Here is an 18002-nt window from a genome sequence, read left to right as displayed (position 1 = left end):
GTAATTGCTTTAAAGCGCTAGAGACAGGTACATCAGCCCGTGGGCTCTGAAGCACCATTTTTGGAAGTGAATCTGAAGCGCTGCACAGCTTTATGGCCGAAGGCATTGTTTCTTTTATTCACTGCTCTCTGCAAGACCAGGGAGCAGAACTTTGACTTCACTAAGCAGAGATAACATGAAAAATAAATACGGCTATTTTCTTATAGGACAGAATTACAGATTAGGGAAGACTGGCAAAGCTTTTAGCTAAAAAGTGATGGTGATTCAGAGAAGGCATAAATAACAGACCCATTTCCTAGTATCGAATCTAGGACAGAACGAATTGGCTGCTTAATTCCACTGCCTGCTAAGATCCTTCCCCCCATTTTGGCCAGCCAATGTGACCAATGGCGTGGCTTCTGCCTTAATCTTCTGGGTTGACCACGTTCCACAGGACTAAGGGCTCGCTGATTGGCTATGCCAAAAGGCTGACATACTTATAGCCAGGCAGATCTTTCCTCGGAGGTCACAGGAAAGGCCTGGAAATAAGAGGCAGGTCACTGGCTTGTCCTGAAATTAAAACTGATCCCCAATTGACTGATTACGTGCCATCAAGTTGACATTGACTCTTAGTGACCACACAGATAGATTTTCTCTAGGATGAGAAGTCCAAATGCAGCACTCTAAAGAGGTTGGTAGGGATGCAGCTGGGCTGTTTCTCCAGAAGGATAGTGTGGAGAAAGGATGACTGCCACAGCCCCATCTCCCTCCAAAAAGTAAAAGTGATATGCCAGTTATCCGTATAATTGATGGTGAGGAACCATTTCCAACTCAATCCTATCAAGATCTGAGTGGTGTGTTTGGCCACCCAGATCTGGGGATATTCCACCTTTGACCTTGGATGGGGTGGCACTTCCCCATTCAAGGGTGGTGTGCAATTTGGGGGTCTTCCTGGACTCACAGCTCCTGCTTGATGAGCAGGTGGTGGCTGTGGCCAAGAAGACCTTTGCACAGCTTCATCTAATCTACCAGTTGTACCCTTTCCTAGATCAGGAGAACCTTCAGACAGTCACTGACAGTCACTTCATGGCTTGACTACCACAAAGCACTCTACATGGAGCTGGTCTTGGAGACCACCCAGAAGCTTCAACTGGTTCAGAATGCAGCAGTGCAGGCAGTGATGGGCGTGCCTCAGGATGCCCATGTGACATCCCTGTTCCATAATCTGTACTAATTACCAATTTGCTTCTAGATGTGATTCAAGGTGCTGGTTGTTACTTATAAAGCCCTATATGGCATGGGGCCTTGCTCCTTCAGGGACTGCCTATCTGCCCCAGGATCTGCCTGGCCGACTCAATCCAACAGGGTTGGCGCGCTCTGGGTTCCTCAGATTAAACAATGCCATCTGTCGGAACCCCAGAATCACGTCTTCTCTGTCGCAGCAGCTGCCCTCTGAAATGCACCTCCTGCCAAGATTTGGATGACCCCCATTCTGCTTGTTTCGAAGAGCCGTTAAGACCTGTCCTTTGGTGAGGGTGACTGAAGCCCCATTCTAGCTAGGGTAAGGTTGTTTTTCGTTGTTCCCAGTTTTTTGCCATCTTTTGTTCCTTGTTTTTACTACTGTACAGGTAGTCCTTGCTTAACAACCACAACTGGGACTGGAATTTTGGTTGCTAAGCAAAGCGGTCATTAAGCGAATCCAACCTGATTTTATTACCTTTTTTGCAGCAGTTGTTAAGCAAATCGCCACAGGCATTAAGCAAACTACATGGTTGTTAAGCGTGTCACATGGTTCCCCATTGATTTTGCTTGCCAGAAACTGGCCAGGAAGGTCAAAAATTGTGATCATGACCATGGGACGCTGGAACAGTCATAAATGTGAAATGGTTGCCAAGCGCCCAAATTGTGATCACGTGACCGCGGGGATGCTGCAATGGTTGTAGGTGTGAGGACCGGTAATAAGTTGGTTTTTTCCAGCACCATCATAAGTCTGAACTGTCACTAAACAAATGGTTGTTAAGTGAAGACTACCTGTATTGTTTTATTGGTTTTTGTCTTTTTATTTGTGAACTACGCAGAGTTGCTGGGAGTCAGGTGGTGTAAAATAAATACTGTAAACAGACAAATGAGTTTTTAAAAATTGTGTAAGAATACTAAAACACCCCAGTACTTCCAAGAACATAGCTAGAGCCAGAGAGCTTTAATGCCCAAAGAGGTTAGAGCAATTCATAGCAAGGCTGGGAGAATTGAAAGAAGTTAAAATGGAGGGGAAAAAAGTGAGCAAAAGTAAAACCTGCAACCCAAACATTAATTTCCTGCCTTAATGCTAAAGTTGGGCATTTGACTGGACAGATATTGGCCAAACATAGTCGAATAACGGTCCCTTTTTAATTGAGCAAGTAAGGAAACCTTCTGGACCTCCATTCAGTGGATGTCAGATGCAACAGCCAAAATTTTACTTTGGACGTCACTCCCAAACAACAGATGAAGTCTTTGGAAGCTGGTGGTATATAAATATCATATTGAATAAATAAATGCCAGTTGTTTCAGAAGCAAGCTAGGTAGTTGATGTAGTTTCCATCACTAGGGTCCATTTATGTCATTTGCATAATTAGTAAACAATGCATTTGCATCACTTTACATCATTCATGTAAGGCTTCTCTCTGCTTTTCCCTTCCTCTCAACCTGGACATACTTCATTTATTTGTTTTGGGATTTGATCCTTTTTCAGTTCCTCTGTATGACCGAACCAGTTCAGCATGCTTCTTCCTCACATGTCGATCATTTCTGCATAACAAAGTGGGCAGAAGCCCTCTCTTTCAGCCAGCTGTTTTGGGTTCATTCAACATTCATTCATTCCTTGCAACACACAATTTGCTGCCTACTTCTTGCACGACTTAAAATTTCTCCATTTCCCCATCTTCAGTCAACAGTCCGCCAAGATACACAAATGCACATACTTGCTCTAGGTTTTGACCACATACCCCTCATCGAAGCTCACATCTACTTTCAGTCAGCATTTTGCTAACCCCATGAAAACCTATAGATCAGAGTTTCCCAACTTGGCAACTTTAAGATGTGTGGACTTCAACTCCTAGAATTCCCCAGGAGGAAGGCAAATGTTTTCCTTAGACTTAGACTTCTACAGTTCACCCTTGTTTAGCGACTGCCTTGTTTAGCAACTGTACAGTTACAACGTGATTAAAAAGTCACTTTGTGACCAATCCTTGCATTTATGACCTTCGCAGGTCTGTAAAGCAGTGTTTCTCAATCTCAGCAACTTTAAGCTGTGTGGACTTCAACTCCCAGAATTCCCCAGCCAGCCAGGCTGGGAGTTGAAGTCCACACTGCTTAAAGTTGCTGAGGTTGGGAACCACTGCTATAGAGGGAAGCCATTATAGAAGTTCTAGGCCCCTCCACTTGAAGCTATTTCTGTCTTTCCAAAATTGACTGGGCTCCAGTATCCAGCTGGAGAAGAAGGTAAGGGACCAAGTGTTCTGATCTTACAGAAAGTATTGGGAACAGCCCTTTTTGGACAGGAGGCAGCCTAGCAGAAATTGACATTCAATTGTCCAGTGCCACAAAGCCCATCTGGGCCTCCGAAAGCCAAGCCACGCCGTGTCAGGATCAGCCTACCGTTTGCATCGGGTACCCCAGTGAGTGCGCCCACCGCTGCTGCCGTTTCACCAGACAAGACAATCTGCCCTCCGCCTTGAAGAGTGGCTTCTGCAAGTGTAGCTACAGCATGAGCGGCTGCCTCGCTGCAAGACAAAGAGAGCGACTGATAACCAGAAAGAAGAGGGGGCAGAAGAATCTGTATTTGGCACAGGCCACCTCCTGCAGGGGCTTACGCAGGACAGCGGAGCCCTCACAGGCAGGCTATCAGCAGCTGCTGCTTTTTTTTTTTTTTTAGATTTTTTTACCCTACTTTTATTATTTTTATAAATAACATACCTTACTCCTTACTCCTTTCCCCAGAACAACCACCCTGTGAGGTGGGCTGGGCTGAGAGAAAGCAACTGGCCCAAAGTCTCCCAGCTGGTTTTTCATGCCTAAGGCAGGACTAGAACTCTCAGTTTCCTGCTTTCTAGCCTGGTGCCTTAAGCACTAGACCAGTGTTTCTTAACCTTGGCCACTCTAAGATGTGTGGACTTCAACTCCCAGAATTCCCCAGCCAGTTGAGAAACCCTGCACCAAACCAAACTGGCTCTAAAAAAAGACTGTTTTTGTGCTGGCTTTTCCTATCCACTGAACATCGCCTAACATCAGTCTTTGTAAAGGTTGTTTTTATTTAGTAATGCCCTTTAAAGTCATAAACCGTCTGGGACTTCCGCAATGAAAACTGGGGTTCAAGAGATTCCCCTGTCCAACCATTAGAATGGAGAATGTTTGATTATATATAAAATCATATAACGTGAGCGTGAAAAAAGATTTTTTTTTAATTTTATCAAGTACCATTTTTAAACCGCCCCATAGTCCAAGCACTCTGGGTGATTTACTATAAAACACGCTCAAAAAAATACCCTTTGAATAAAAGCACCTGCAACAAAATCAAATGAAATGCAAAATGAACACGCTATATAAACTAGGCAGCGTTCGGCGGTCATTCAAAATGTAAAACACAATGGATTAAAATACAATGAAAAGCCAATTAAAAGTGCATAGGGAGAGAACTGGATAGGGTGAAAACAGTAGTTGTGGGGTTCGTAACAACAAGGAGCGAGGAAGTTCTCAATTCTGGTAAAAGAGAGCCCTAAATGAACAAGCCGATGTTGGAAATCTTTGTCAACAGAGGCCTCATAATAGAGAACGAATGAATATGAAACTCCGAAGAATCTGCAAAACCAAGGCCTGTACAAGTAAGGTCATATTCACATACAATGAAGTACAGAAATGCTGGATGCCCTTTATCAGCTTTTGTTATACAGGTAGTCCTCACTTAACAACCATTCATTTAGTGATGGTTTCTCCAATTTAAATCGATGCCTTGGATTACCCAACAGTGTTTGTGTGTTTGCTGTCTGAAAATAGGAAGCAACCAAGCCACAGCTTGTCAGCAACTGACCATGGAGGGAGCTGCTAAGGCTTCCAAAAAGGAGCTTGGGGGGCAGCAAGCAACCCCGGAGCTTCACACTGCCCATCCTTCAAGCAGATTAAAAAGTGCATGTCTGAATGGATCGGGGCTGGAAGGAACACAATGCAATTGCTTCTCTTTTCCAGTGACAATCACCAACCTGGAAAAAAATGCCCGTTTTTTCCTCTGTCTCATCCTTCTCAGCTGCGTGCAGTGCTCCCCCCTGCCCCATCTACAGGTAGTGACATTCTCTCTACACCCCACCCCCCACTGTCACTTGAGTCAGCTCAGGTGCTTGCAGGCTTGTTAACAAAACCCTCAAGGGATGCTATTAATCTTCTGCTACCAGAGCAAGACTGGAAAGGGATCTGTGCTTCCCACGCAGCCAAGGAGCTCTTCCTACAAATGCCAGGTCTTCCGTGCTGCAGCAGCTTCAAAGTTTAACCCAGCAAGCTTGCAAATGCTGCGCAGGGCAGGTGGAAGGTGGGGCACTCCACAGCCATCCACCGTGTTGGCACTCATGCAGTGCCCCTGCTGGCCTGGGGGGCCTCCCTCCCCCCCAATCCCAGCCACTGCACTGAAAAGAAGTTTGCTTGCTTGAGAACAAAAGCTAACACCCCTCTCTAGTTTCCTGTCTGTTGCCAACTTTGGCTTATTCACGGGGGCACAGCAACGGCCAAGAGGCAATGGCTAAGGGGATCCCTCACTTCTATTTCCTTTACTTTTGCCTGCAATATTTTATTATTGATTTGATCTGATCTGATCTGATCTGATTTGATGCCCATCTCACCTAAGGGACTCTGGGTGGCCTGCAGCAATTAAAAATGGCATCGAAAAACAGAAAACAAATCAAAACGAACATACAAACAAGCAAAACCATCAATAAAAACCATCCATAACCATAACAAAAGTTACTCCAACATTTGAAATATTTAGATAACAGAGGGTGGATAGACTTTATTATTACATCAATCATTCCAGATTCAATAAAATTGTGATTCGGCCCTTCGTGCATTTAGAATTCTAATTCTGTCCATGATTTTTTTCAATCATAGCTATAGATCTTTGAAGGGCACTTTTCAATTGTTAAATTGTCGAAAAGTTTCCATTGTTGACCTATTATAGATTTGGTAGCTAGGAGTTAAAGTTGATTAAGTCCTTTATTAATCAGCTTAACATTCTCTCCCTCAAATATGTGTAATAACTCCAATTCAGGAACACATTCTACCTTTTGTTTAATTATAGATCTTACTTCCCAGAAGATTTTCTGGCAGAATGATGCAACTTTTGCACAGGTCCACCACATAGGAAGAAATGTACCCTTCAGCAGACATCTCCTCCAACCTTTATTGAATAACTGCTAGATATATACATTATTTGTACTGTTGTTGTTTTTTTAATCTGTTCAATCCTATCTGATTCTCAGAGACTGCCTGGACAAGGCCCTGCAGTTTTCTTGGCAACGTTTTTTGGAAGTGGTTTACCATTGCCTGCTTCCCAGGGCAGAGAGAGAATGACTGGCCCAGGGTCACCCAGCTGGCTTTGTGCCCAAGGTGGGACTAGAACTCACGATCTCCCAGTTTCTAGCCTGGTGCCTTAACCATGACACCAAACTGGGGTTTGAATGCCATCTATTTTACTTTCAACTGCAATGGCCCGTGATATATTTTACAAGGTTGCTGCACCCTTAAAAAAAAAATCGGCATAGAAAAGCTGAGCCAGATCAAATCGAGGGTGGAGAGGCTGGTTTGCATGAGACTGAAAGAAGTAGGCCAATAATTCACACCCCATTTGAAAAAGGCGAGCCCATTTCTTTCAAACCCTCTCACATCTAGGGACTCCTGTCTAGATCCTCCTGTTAAGAAGACACCGCCTATCAGAAAATGCCAAAGAAGAATCAGAAAGATCTGTGTATGTGCGTGGGGGTGTATTCTTACATTTCTGACCCTACTAATGCTGCCACTATGGAAAGCTTAACCATTTTGATCCTCATTGCTATACTGCAAAAATCAAGTTATTCTGGGGAAATATTCCCATGAAATCTCTCTGCACAAAATGCACACTCATTCATCCGTGCCAGGATTGTCCGCAGGGAGGAGGTCAAGGAAATTAAGATGGTGGCCACAACCATGTGATCGAAGCCCCACCCCCTTTGCACACGTGATCACAATTTGAGTGCTTGGCAACCGGTTCACATTTACGACCGTCATAGCATTCCGCAGTCATGTGATTGCCATTTTTGACCTTCCCAGCCAGCTTCTGGCAAGTAAAATCAATAGGGAACTGTGTGATTCGCTTAACGATTGCTGCAAAAATGGTTGTAAAATCTGATCGGATTTGCTTAATGACCACATCACTCAGTGACTGAAATTTAAGTCCCAATTGCAGTCGTTAAGCGAGGACTACCTGTAATTATTTAACTTGCATGAGGCATTCTTTCCAACATTTCATTTCCACTTAGCTAACAGCTCCAGAATCTGAAATCTACTGAATTTTGAAAAAGGTGGGAAGACGACAATGAAATGAAGCAGCAGACTGGCAATCAGAACTCCCAGTTGTTGGGTGTATAAACTTTGATAAATCAAAACTACGTTTCTAGAAAATCTCACTTCTGAGGGATGCATTTTGTTACCTGAGACATCATCTTTCTTTTTTCTTTAGCATAATAAGCCCTTAGGGGAAAAAAACACTTACAAATAAGGAGTGGCTCCGTATTAACAATGAGGTGAGAAATGTAAAGTCTACTGACTCTTAGAAGAAGGAAGCCCTCCTAGGAAAAACCATTTCTATAAAAAAGAAGCTAGCAGATTAGCTCCGCCACTTGGAATGCAAGAGCTACAGGAAACAGCTAAAGCACTGGCCGCTGAGGTCCGATAACTCTCTCCTGCAATTTCCCTACAATTCAAACGATGCTGGCGTCTTTTCTTCCAAATCATGGGAAGAAATTATTCCCCAACAAAAAGCCGCCCGTTCAGTGGGGAAGCCAGATTCTCCACCCAGGGTTCAAATCCGTGCCAAGGAGACCCCCTCAGAGCCCCCCCCCTCCCCAGTCCCCCGTCCCCCCTATACCTGTTGAGCGCCATTGTGACCGTTGCACCTTGCTGCATCTCCTGCGATGCTGCCACGGCTGCTTCAGCCAAGGAGGCCACTGCCTGCGTGGCTTCGGAGGCCTGTGTGGTTTGGATGGTCATCTCTCCCCCTTGTAGCGTCGCCCAGTTCTGCTCCACCTGGCAGGACGGAGAAGACGAGAGACCCGTTGCAGGACTGACGGTCTCCAACCACCCTCCCGTTTGCTTTTTTGCGTTTGGCAGCGCTGCTTTGAGCTCTGCTGGGCTAGAAACCAACTCCAAACAACCAGGAATAGATTGGCAAGCTCTAGGGTGGGTGTCCTCAGCCTGCCCCCAGAAGGGTGCCCCCTGTGGCCCCTATCTAAGCCTCAGGTGGGGCCCCAGAAGTGTCCCTAAAGCTGCTGCCAAGTGCAATGTTTAACATGGCAGAAAGGGAAATTATCAAATAGGTGGGGAACCATCATATGAACAGTACATTTAAATTAAATGCCAATGAAAACTAAGCTAAACTACATTTAGTTTTTGCCTGTATTTATCCACCTCTGTATTTGGGGCCTGCTTGTTATTTGTCCTAAGTTCCTGCAACACGTCACTCAAAACAGGGACTTCTGCAGGGGAGGGAGGTCCAAAAAGTCAAGATGGCAGCCACAGCTGCACCACTGAAGCCCTGCCCATCGCGGCACGCAAAAGAGAGGCAGGGCTTTGACCACACGGTCAAGCCACCATCTTGACTCTTTGGATCCCTTCGTGTGGATCCCTCTGAGTCAAAGACTGAATGCAGTCTGTGATCCTTGCAAGCTCCATTCAAGTCACCCAAACCGGATTGACCTGAGGTAGCTGGGAGAAATTCTTTACGTCTTGGGGAATGGAGAATAACCGCAAGTGACTGGATTATATTGTGCTTCCTTAACAGTGTCCAGCTGATTCTGCTTCAGGATTTGCATGTGGAGAAGAAACGATGCCACTGTATGGCGAGCTTGGGACCAGCAGCATCTGCATGTGGCACCCAGGAAAGGGGCAGGGCTTCAATCGCAAGGCTGCAGCCACCATCTTGACCTTTCTGATTCCACAAATAGATGACCCTGCCTGGGATATGGGCCCCTAGAAGGGACAGAAGAACCATCACCCATGACAGGAGGGCTCAAAATTCATGCGATTTGCAGGTACAGTTGAGTGGTATCTCCACTTACTGTACAAAGGAATTCCAGTAATCAGGAGACCCTTGGCCCAAGACCAGCCAGAGCTATTGATCCCGGAGTAGCTTGGTGCTGCATAAACCAGAGTAATAGCCTGGCCAATTGGGGGGCTAAAGCGCCCACAGAAAAGCGTAAGCAAGGTGGAAGGTGCCCAGGTTTGCTCAGACAATGAAGTCTTGTCTTCCAGAGTGAATCAGAGGGAATTTTCAAGGGCAGGCCCAGTAACAAAAAACACACCATTTCTAGCTGGTCTTTCACATGGAAATGCTGTTCCTTCAGGAAACAAAGCTGTTTTGTGCTGCCCTCTATTGCTCTGAGAATCCTACACCTTTTTCGAGGGGGAGAGTGCTGACCAGCTGATGCTGCCACAAAGGCCTGGAGACCAAGCTCAGTCTAAGGGGAGAACAAGTTAAAGGAGTGGGTGAGATTCCCCCTGGGCCTCCCCGCCCCACACTTTACAGAACGTTGTTACTTGATTCCCAAACTGGCTTGTTCAGTTTCTTCATCTTCCAGAACATGCCAAGCACTTTAGCCCAACTGAAATGAAGAATAAGTACACCGCATGCATTTGGGGAGTGCAGGTTTCAGCAAATTCTCAAGCATCAGACACCTGGGTTTTGAAAAAATGATCCCCACATTTTACGAGACCGTCATATCTCACAAGAGTTGTTGAATTTCAGCTCTAAGATCTCCTGGAAGAAGGCTGAAATCGCACCCACCACAGTGTCTTCATTCCAAGTCTCATGAGATGATGGTGCTTTTCAAACCTTGGGAGATTGGACACTTTTGCAGCATTTCAGCCATATTAAAAATAATTTTTACTTCAAGTTGGGGCTGCTCAGTGATTCAATATTGTCAGTGCCAAGTTCATTGATGGCATTCAATGATTAGCAATAATATTGAAGTCAGTAAATTCAGTAGATCAAAAGTACAGTACAAATTATGAAAAGGTATTTAGTTGTACGAAACCCCCCACACTTTGCCAGTAATTCTGCAAATTACTTTTGCCTTTACAGCTCACCTAGCTGTTTTTCATAAACTACAGATTAGTTTTCCCCAATATGTCCTACTCCAGGTGGGTAGGAGAATAAGGAAAACATTCAAGGAAAGACTTGAGAAGTTAAGTACTACGCAACGTCTGCAGCTGGACAAAAACATATTCCTTGCTAACAACCCGTCCCTACATTGCTTTGGATGCGTGGATTTAATGTAGACATCATTGTTTTCTGAACTGGTTAGTCGTGTTGCTCCTGGAAAAAACTGTCTTGAAATATTCACATTACACTCTATGTGCAAGATGCCTGGGAAAGCAAAACAGGATGACACTTTTAGCAGGCACGTCTAAAGAAAATTTGGGCAAAACTTCCCAGCTCTGGAACCGAACCTAATTTTAAGACCCATTGCAGGAGAGAGTGGAAACCTCTTCTCGAGCTGTGGCCAAGGGAGATCAGAGGGGGCTCTGTTTCCCATGCTTTGGAGAAGGGTCATCCTCTCTAAACAAAGGGTCAGAGAACAGAAATTATACTGATGCTTCCAAACCAACCCCTTACCTCTCCATCAGTAACTGCAGAGTAGTTGACCTGTGCGACTGTAACAGTGGTAGGCAATTCAGAGGCATCTGCCAAGGTGGCCACTGTGGCACCGGTGCCGACCTGCAACACAGCATCATCAGAAAAGAGTCATCAGGGTCCCCTCAAAATGTCTCAGCAAGCCTTGGCCCCTTGCTTCCTCCCCTTTAAGGTAGGGTCATACAATCAGAGAGCCAAAAGCAAGAACCATGAGCAGAGGGGAACATACTGGGTGGGGTGGGGAGATGCACACTCATAGTGTGACATTGCACAAATGACATCATATGCCCCATGGCATCCTCAGACAAATGACATCAGACACACCAGGACAAGATCAGGCAAATTACGTCATGCACATCAAGACATCATCCAGTCACAAGTGACCCAATGTAGCTTGAAATGTAGGCGTATCCCCACGGGTAGCCATGCATTTTGCCTGCCCTGTTCTAGAGCTGCCAGTAGAATGCTGTTTACATTTAAGTTAATATCCCCTAAAGAAACTTACTTACTTACTTACTTACTTACTTACTTACTTCTCTATCTATCTATCTATCTATCTATCTATCTATCTATCTATCTATCTATCTATCTATCTATATATCTATCGAATTTGTCACCGCCCATCTCCTCCGACCAGAGGGACTCTGCGCGGTTTACAACACAGAATAAATATACAATAAAAACTCAAATAAAAACACAGTAAAATTCCAATAAAATCCCATTAAAAACCAAAACAATTTCTTGACTACCCCAGCTCATAAAATCCATATGGAGAAGAGAAGAATGTTCTCTAATTAATTTCACATGCTGTTCAGCAAAAAGCCAGAGAAAGCCAACTGTTCTTAAGTTGTTGTGCTTCTGTTCATACAATCCAAGGTCCTAGGGATCTTGAAGGTCTTCTCAATCAATGCATGTCCAGGGCAGGAAACCTCAGACCATCCCAACTTTTGCTTGAAAACCTCCATGACTCCAGGAGGCAGGCTGTTCCTCTGCTTCGTAGCTCTCATGGTCAGGAAATTTCTCCTGATTTTGAGCTTGGATCTTCCACTCCAAAGCTTCCACCTGTTGGTTCCTATCCTACCCTCAGGCACCAAGGAGAATAAATCCATACCTGCTTCTCTGGGGCAGCTCTTCAAGAATCGGAAGACTGGTATCATGCCGTCAGTGACATGTTGGGGTTGCCATCGAGGAAAGTGCATCTCCTATGAGAGCGTTTCTCACAGTGTTCAAACCAGTAGGTGGGGAATACCTGGGGTGGCCCAGTGGGACCATGTGAAACTCGGCACCTATTCATTCATTCATTCATTCATTCATTCAATTTTTATAGCCACCCATCTCAGCGAGTGACTCTGAGCAATCTGGTGCCCTCAAGATGATTTGGGATGACAACTCCCCAAATCTCAATGCAAGAGAAAGTCCCTTGGATAGGAAAGTTGCATTATATTTTTAAAAAATAATTTTTGCAGAGGGTATATTGGATGGTACAGATTTAATTGAATCAGTCTTTTCATTTTTCACTAAAACACTATTCCAACTATATTTTTTATTAAGTGGAAGGAAAGTAGAGCATCATCATGCTCTGATATTAAGTTTTTTCTTAATTTTCTCCCCTTTTCAATCCTTGTCAAATCAAAACTAAACTGATAGATTTTTTTACATTACAAAAACAGGTTTATTGTATTACTGGGTTATAACAATGATTGGGGGTGCCTATTTTAAGCAAGATCTTTTGCCTGTGAGGGTTTTTTAAATTGCAGTGTTGATTTGGTTTCTTTTGTTGTTGTTCGTATGTGTTGTTGTAAACTGTATAGAGTCCTTTGGATTTTGAGTAGGATGTAGAAGGGAGGGAGGAGAGATGGAAACAGGGAAGGAAGGAGAGATGGAAACAGGGAAGGAAGGAGAGATGGAAACAGGGAAGGGAGGAGAGATGGAAACAGGGAAGGGAGGGAGGGAGGGAGAAAATTATAGCAAACTCTATCTTTCCTTTTTCCATGAAAGAAATTTCTCACACTTTTTACTTCGTTATTATAGAACTCTATAATAATGCTTTTTAAACATTTCCTAATATGAACTATCCCATGCTGTTTCCATACACAGGTTTTAAGGGAAAAGATCAAATTCCTTGGTATTTCATGAGACCTAGAGTCTGCCAATTTTTTCAGATCTAATTGCTGAAGCTCAGCCTGAAGCAAACGGGCTAATACCCCAAACATACTTTTGCTCAGCCTGGAGAAGCCAAAACTGTCTTCCATACAAGTGTACAACCTAAATGCAAGGCCAATGTGGGACAGCCTTGGGTGAAAGGAATTACTGTGGCCCCCACCTGGATGAGAGACACTGTGCCATCAGGATTGCTGAAGGTCTGGACCATCGTCTGGGATGGAACCAGATGTGCTATACTGTGCGTGGCTGTCACTGACTGCGTCTGCTGATCCTCAAAAGCGTAAAGTAGGTCTTCTCGGCCGTGCTGTTTGTAGCAGTTTTTCACAATTGTCCGCAGTGCCTGAGTCCAAGACACCTGAGTCCGGATAAGAAGGAGAGAGGAAAACAGATCAGGGGGACAGGGAGAAACTGCTCATTTACTAGAACCAGCCAACCAGGAGCAAAGCAAGTGCAGAACTAGCCGGCTGTTGTCATGTCACCCAGAGAAGATTTAGACTGTCCAGTAGATTTTACTCCATGCAGATTTACTGGACCAAAAATACACTTTCAAAGGGTCAGACTCAAAGGTTACCCTACTAAGCGCAAGGGGAGATGCTTTCACCAGATTTCACATCAAGATATCTGTGAGCCTAAAAATGGGACTTCCTACTTTTTTGCTAAATTGCTTATTCTTGTTAGATTTATATCCCACCTTTCCTCCAGGAGCTTAAGGCAGCTTCCATGACACTTTCTCCAGTGGCCCAAAGATGGCCCATGAGCTTTCATGGCAGATGGTGGACAAACTGGGTCTCCCCGGTCCTAAATCCAATACTTCAGCCACTACATCACCCTGGCACTGAATAAGTTAATTAAACGAGTGATCCCTTTAGGCAGAGGTGACATGAAAGACTAAATGCTAAATGACTTTCCTGTCCTCAACAAACTTTTCATGAATCATGCTGAATCTTACAGGGTTTCTCGACCAGGATTCCGTGGAGCCCTCAGGTTCCGCGAGAGGTCACTAGGGGTTCCCTGGGAGATCACAATTTATTTAAAATATTATCTCAAATTTGGGCAACTTCACATTAAAGAGGTAAGCTTCATTATTTATTTTTAGTTAATGCATAGATACAGGCCTACCCATGAAACGAACAGAATAATTTTGTAACTTGTGGCCTGTCTTTGAGCCTGAAGGTGCAGGGGCTCCCCAAGGCCTGGAAAATATTTCAAGGGTTCTCCAGGGTCAAAAGGTGGAGAAAGGCTGGTCTAAAGATACCTGAAAGCTACCAGATTAAGGAAGGTGCTGTTAACTTGAAATGTGTGTTCCGCCCATCAGCCAAAAAGGCCTTGATGGCTAAAACTGTGTTCGAAGGAAGATGGAAGGAATCATACAACTGCCCAGAGGGACACATTTGAGAGGGAGTACATACGAGTAATCAGTGAGGCTCCATTCTTTTGCAATATTGTTACAGCATTTCTCGCACCTTCAGAAACTGACTTTCAGGATTTGAAAGAGCCTGTCTGGAAAACCATGAGCTGTGCTTAAGGCCAAGATGGTGGAAGCACTGCTGGATATTCTAACTCTCCAGGATGCCATGCCATGCCATGCCACGCCACGCCACGCAACACAGCGCCTGCTTAAAGCATCTTAGTTAAGTCTATGGAGGCGAGTTTGTCATTGTCTACAAGGCAGAAATTCAAGAATGCAACTACAGGATAGTAGTATAGGTGTTGGCTAGGAGCAGAAGACCCAAGCTCTACTCTACACCTGGCCATGGAAACTCCCTGGGTGACTTCAGGCCAGTCCTTTTTTCTCTGCTCCTGCCTCACAGGTTGCTGTTGTAGGGAAAAACAGGAGGAGGAAAAACTACGTAAGCCACCTTAAGCACCCGTACAAACGGCAGGATACACACCTGCTCCATCGGTCAATTTCCCTTGATACTGAGCTTCTGATATTCAGAGGATGGTGATTTGCAGCAGGACCAAGCTAGTGCCATAATGTCTCAAGCACCTGTCTGGACCTGACGGAGAACAGAGCTACACACACCCGTGGCCTCAACCAGGGTGGCAACTTTATTCTTACCTGAACCGTGCACGTTAACCAAGCCCCAAGGCCTGTACGCCTCTCCACGTGCCAAACCAAAGAAAAGCCCGTCGCTGACAGAAGGAAAAGGGTGCTCAGGACATACCCTCTGCTTCTGCTCCTCTGTCCGGACATCGCTGCGGACGTTGGCCCAGGGAATGTCTTCAGGCCACCAAACAGGCTTGCAGCTCTCCTTCCCCCAGCCCGGCTTCCCACGACCCGTTGAGTATTTCAGCATTTCAGGGATGAATGCCCGCAGCTGGGCCTGTAGCATTAAAAAAATAATAATAAAGGTTTGGGAAGCAACGCTCTGCATCAGCAGCTTGGCCCATTTCAGATCATATCAAGATGCGAGGAAGTCCTTTGCAGAGATACTGGAGCAACACAGGGGGCTTTTCCTACTGCATTTTGAGGACGAAGGCAGGGGGTGTATCACATGGAGAACAATTAACCAGAACTCCTGGCTGCCCTCACCCTGCATCCCTTGTTTCCTGCACCCAACAGCTCAGAGCAGAAGTACTCTGGAGTTACCACAAAGGTGTTTTGAAAGATCTGGAATTGCATTATAATAATATACAGTCTGATGCTGTATATGTCATTTAAAGAAAAAGGAGAGAAAAAGAATAGCAAATTTCACTGCAGATTTGATTTGTACTTGCATACTGCCGTCTTGGGTATCATAAGAACTGAACATATAATGCATTCTTATCCATCCATCCATCCATCCATCCAATTTAGAAGCCACCCAACTCCAGATGACTCTGAGCAGCTTACATTAAAAAAATAGGAACAGTTAAAAGGAGAGACAAGTCATAAGTGCCCAAAAGACAGGTACTGAATTACAGTAGATTTAATTCACAAAGATACCTTTTTTTCTGCCACTAACACAGTTGTAAGGCTACTTTTGTTTGGCCTGGTTTTAGCTTCCTACTAATCAGATCTTCCTTTGAGTAGGATCACAGATTCCTAACTGTTGACAAGATGCCCCCTCAATACATAACAGTTCACCTATCAGTCATTAGAAAAACATCTTAAAGGTGGTTTATCATATTACCCGAGCAGAGAAACTGAAATGGAAACAGAATTTGCTTTAAGTGGTTGAAAATAGGGGTTGAAAACACAGAGATATGAACAACATTCAGAACTCTAGATTAGGGTTTTTTAAACTTTTTCAGGACACAGAACCAGTTAGTTAATATCCATCCATCCATCCATCCTCTACTATCTATCTACAACCCCTGATCAAGAAGCAAAGCTTTAGTGACAAAAAATTGAGCAAAGGTGGTACTTTTGCCCTTAGTGTCTCATAGAACAACCACAAAGATCAGAATCGTGCAAGCCATGGTATTCCTTGCAACGCTCTATGGAAGCAAAAGTTGGACTTTGAAGAAGCAGGATAGGAAGAGTATTGACGCTTTTGAACTTGGTGTTGGAGAAGACGCCTGAGAAGACCACAGCCAACGAAACAAACAAATGGATTATCAACCAAATCAACCTCAAGTTCTCACTTGAGGCCCAAATGATCACATTCAAATTATTCTACTTTGGACACATTATGCAAAGACCCAGCTCGCTGAAGGAGGCTCTGATTCGGGGAAAGGTGGAAGGAAGGAGGAGAAGAGGATGACAAGCAGCAAGGTGGAGGGACTCAGTTACAGCAGCGATGGGGGCACCATTGGAAGAGCTGAAGGACCAGGTTAGGGACAGATTGTCATGGAGTAAATCTATCTGTGTGGTTGCTAGGAGTTGACAACAACCTGACGGCACATAATCAATCAATCAAGATAATACCTGGTGAAGATAATGGCCAAACTGCTGCATGAATTCCCCAGATGAATGAATTCCCTGCATGAATTCCTCACTGGATCCATAGAGTCAATTATCCTTCTTTTCCTATTCCTATTTTAGATTGCACTCCACGGGAACAAGGGGCCACCCTGTTCTGCCATGCCACTCCGCAAGGCACCCTGGACCCTGATGGTGTGGGATAATAAAATAAATGATAAATTATAATGGGCAAATCAGCAAATGAAGCCAACACCAACAATGTGGATTGAACACCGACAGGGTTTCTGCAGGGTTTCTACAAAAACTGGTTCCATTTTGAGCTTTTGCGGAAGCGTAAATGGCCCTTATAAGCTGCCACACAACCATCAGCCCTGAGTATCCGATGGAGATGCTTCTCATTAAGGGAGCCGGAAGCAATTTGGTCAATGAAATTGCAGACATACCTGGCACCCTTGGAGTTTTATCTTTTATCTTAAAGTTAATCATAATCTTTAATGGCAATTTGATCTGGAGGCATTATCAGGAGATGATAATTTCCATGCTGTGAACATCACTTTGTGCATCTTTATGAAACACACATCAGTGCTAAAAGGAAAGGAGAGGGGCACAGAATACCCAGAAAATGCATTTATGGTCTTTTCTTGTACTGTGCCATTTGGGAAAGAATGTTTAAAATGTTTCCAGATTATCATTAATCTGCCCAGAGTCCCTCTGATGGGAGGAGATGGGTGGTGACAAATTTGATAGATAGATAGATAGATAGATAGATAGATAGATAGATAGATAGATAGATAGATAGATAGATAAACAAACAATCATTACATAGCAATTGTATTTGCAACAAATAAGTACTAAAAATTAACTTATATACTTGTCCATTATAGATATTGCATCCACATTCACCAGGTATGTTTCTGAAGCTTCTTAATCCAGCAATATTTCCCGGCTACCTAGCCATTTACATTTTGTTGATTGCACTGGGTATTGATGCTGAGCTACCTGTGGAGCCTAAAAATGTGTGTTATCTAAGAGATGTTGTACAAAATGTGAATGATTTTTTTTAACCTATGGGGAAATGGTACAGTGTTTAGGGTGTATTTTTCT

At 44.2% G+C, this 18002-nt stretch overlaps 1 protein-coding gene across 3 annotated transcripts in view; it reads right to left on the bottom strand.

Annotated features, from left to right (window-relative positions):
- Positions 1-18002, bottom strand: part of NRF1 (nuclear respiratory factor 1) — a 61756-nt gene that overhangs the window by 11961 nt on the left and 31793 nt on the right. For 2 of the 3 annotated variants that reach the window (XM_063307936.1, XM_063307938.1), the window contains exons 6-11: positions 15217-15375; positions 13209-13403; positions 10868-10969; positions 9555-9710; positions 8123-8280; positions 3616-3740 (exon numbers count right to left, since the gene is read on the bottom strand). In XM_063307936.1, the coding sequence (XP_063164006.1) occupies positions 3616-3740; positions 8123-8280; positions 9555-9710; positions 10868-10969; positions 13209-13403; positions 15217-15375 (895 nt within the window). The remainder of the gene's footprint in view (positions 1-3615; positions 3741-8122; positions 8281-9554; positions 9711-10867; positions 10970-13208; positions 13404-15216; positions 15376-18002) is intronic. The other variant, XM_063307937.1, reaches the window with a different exon arrangement.

Source organism: Candoia aspera, chromosome 7 (genome assembly GCF_035149785.1).
Source record: "Candoia aspera isolate rCanAsp1 chromosome 7, rCanAsp1.hap2, whole genome shotgun sequence".
NCBI lineage: Eukaryota > Metazoa > Chordata > Lepidosauria > Squamata > Boidae > Candoia > Candoia aspera.
Note: the sequence above shows the minus strand (reverse complement) of the source record. Positions and strands in the feature narration are given on the sequence as shown.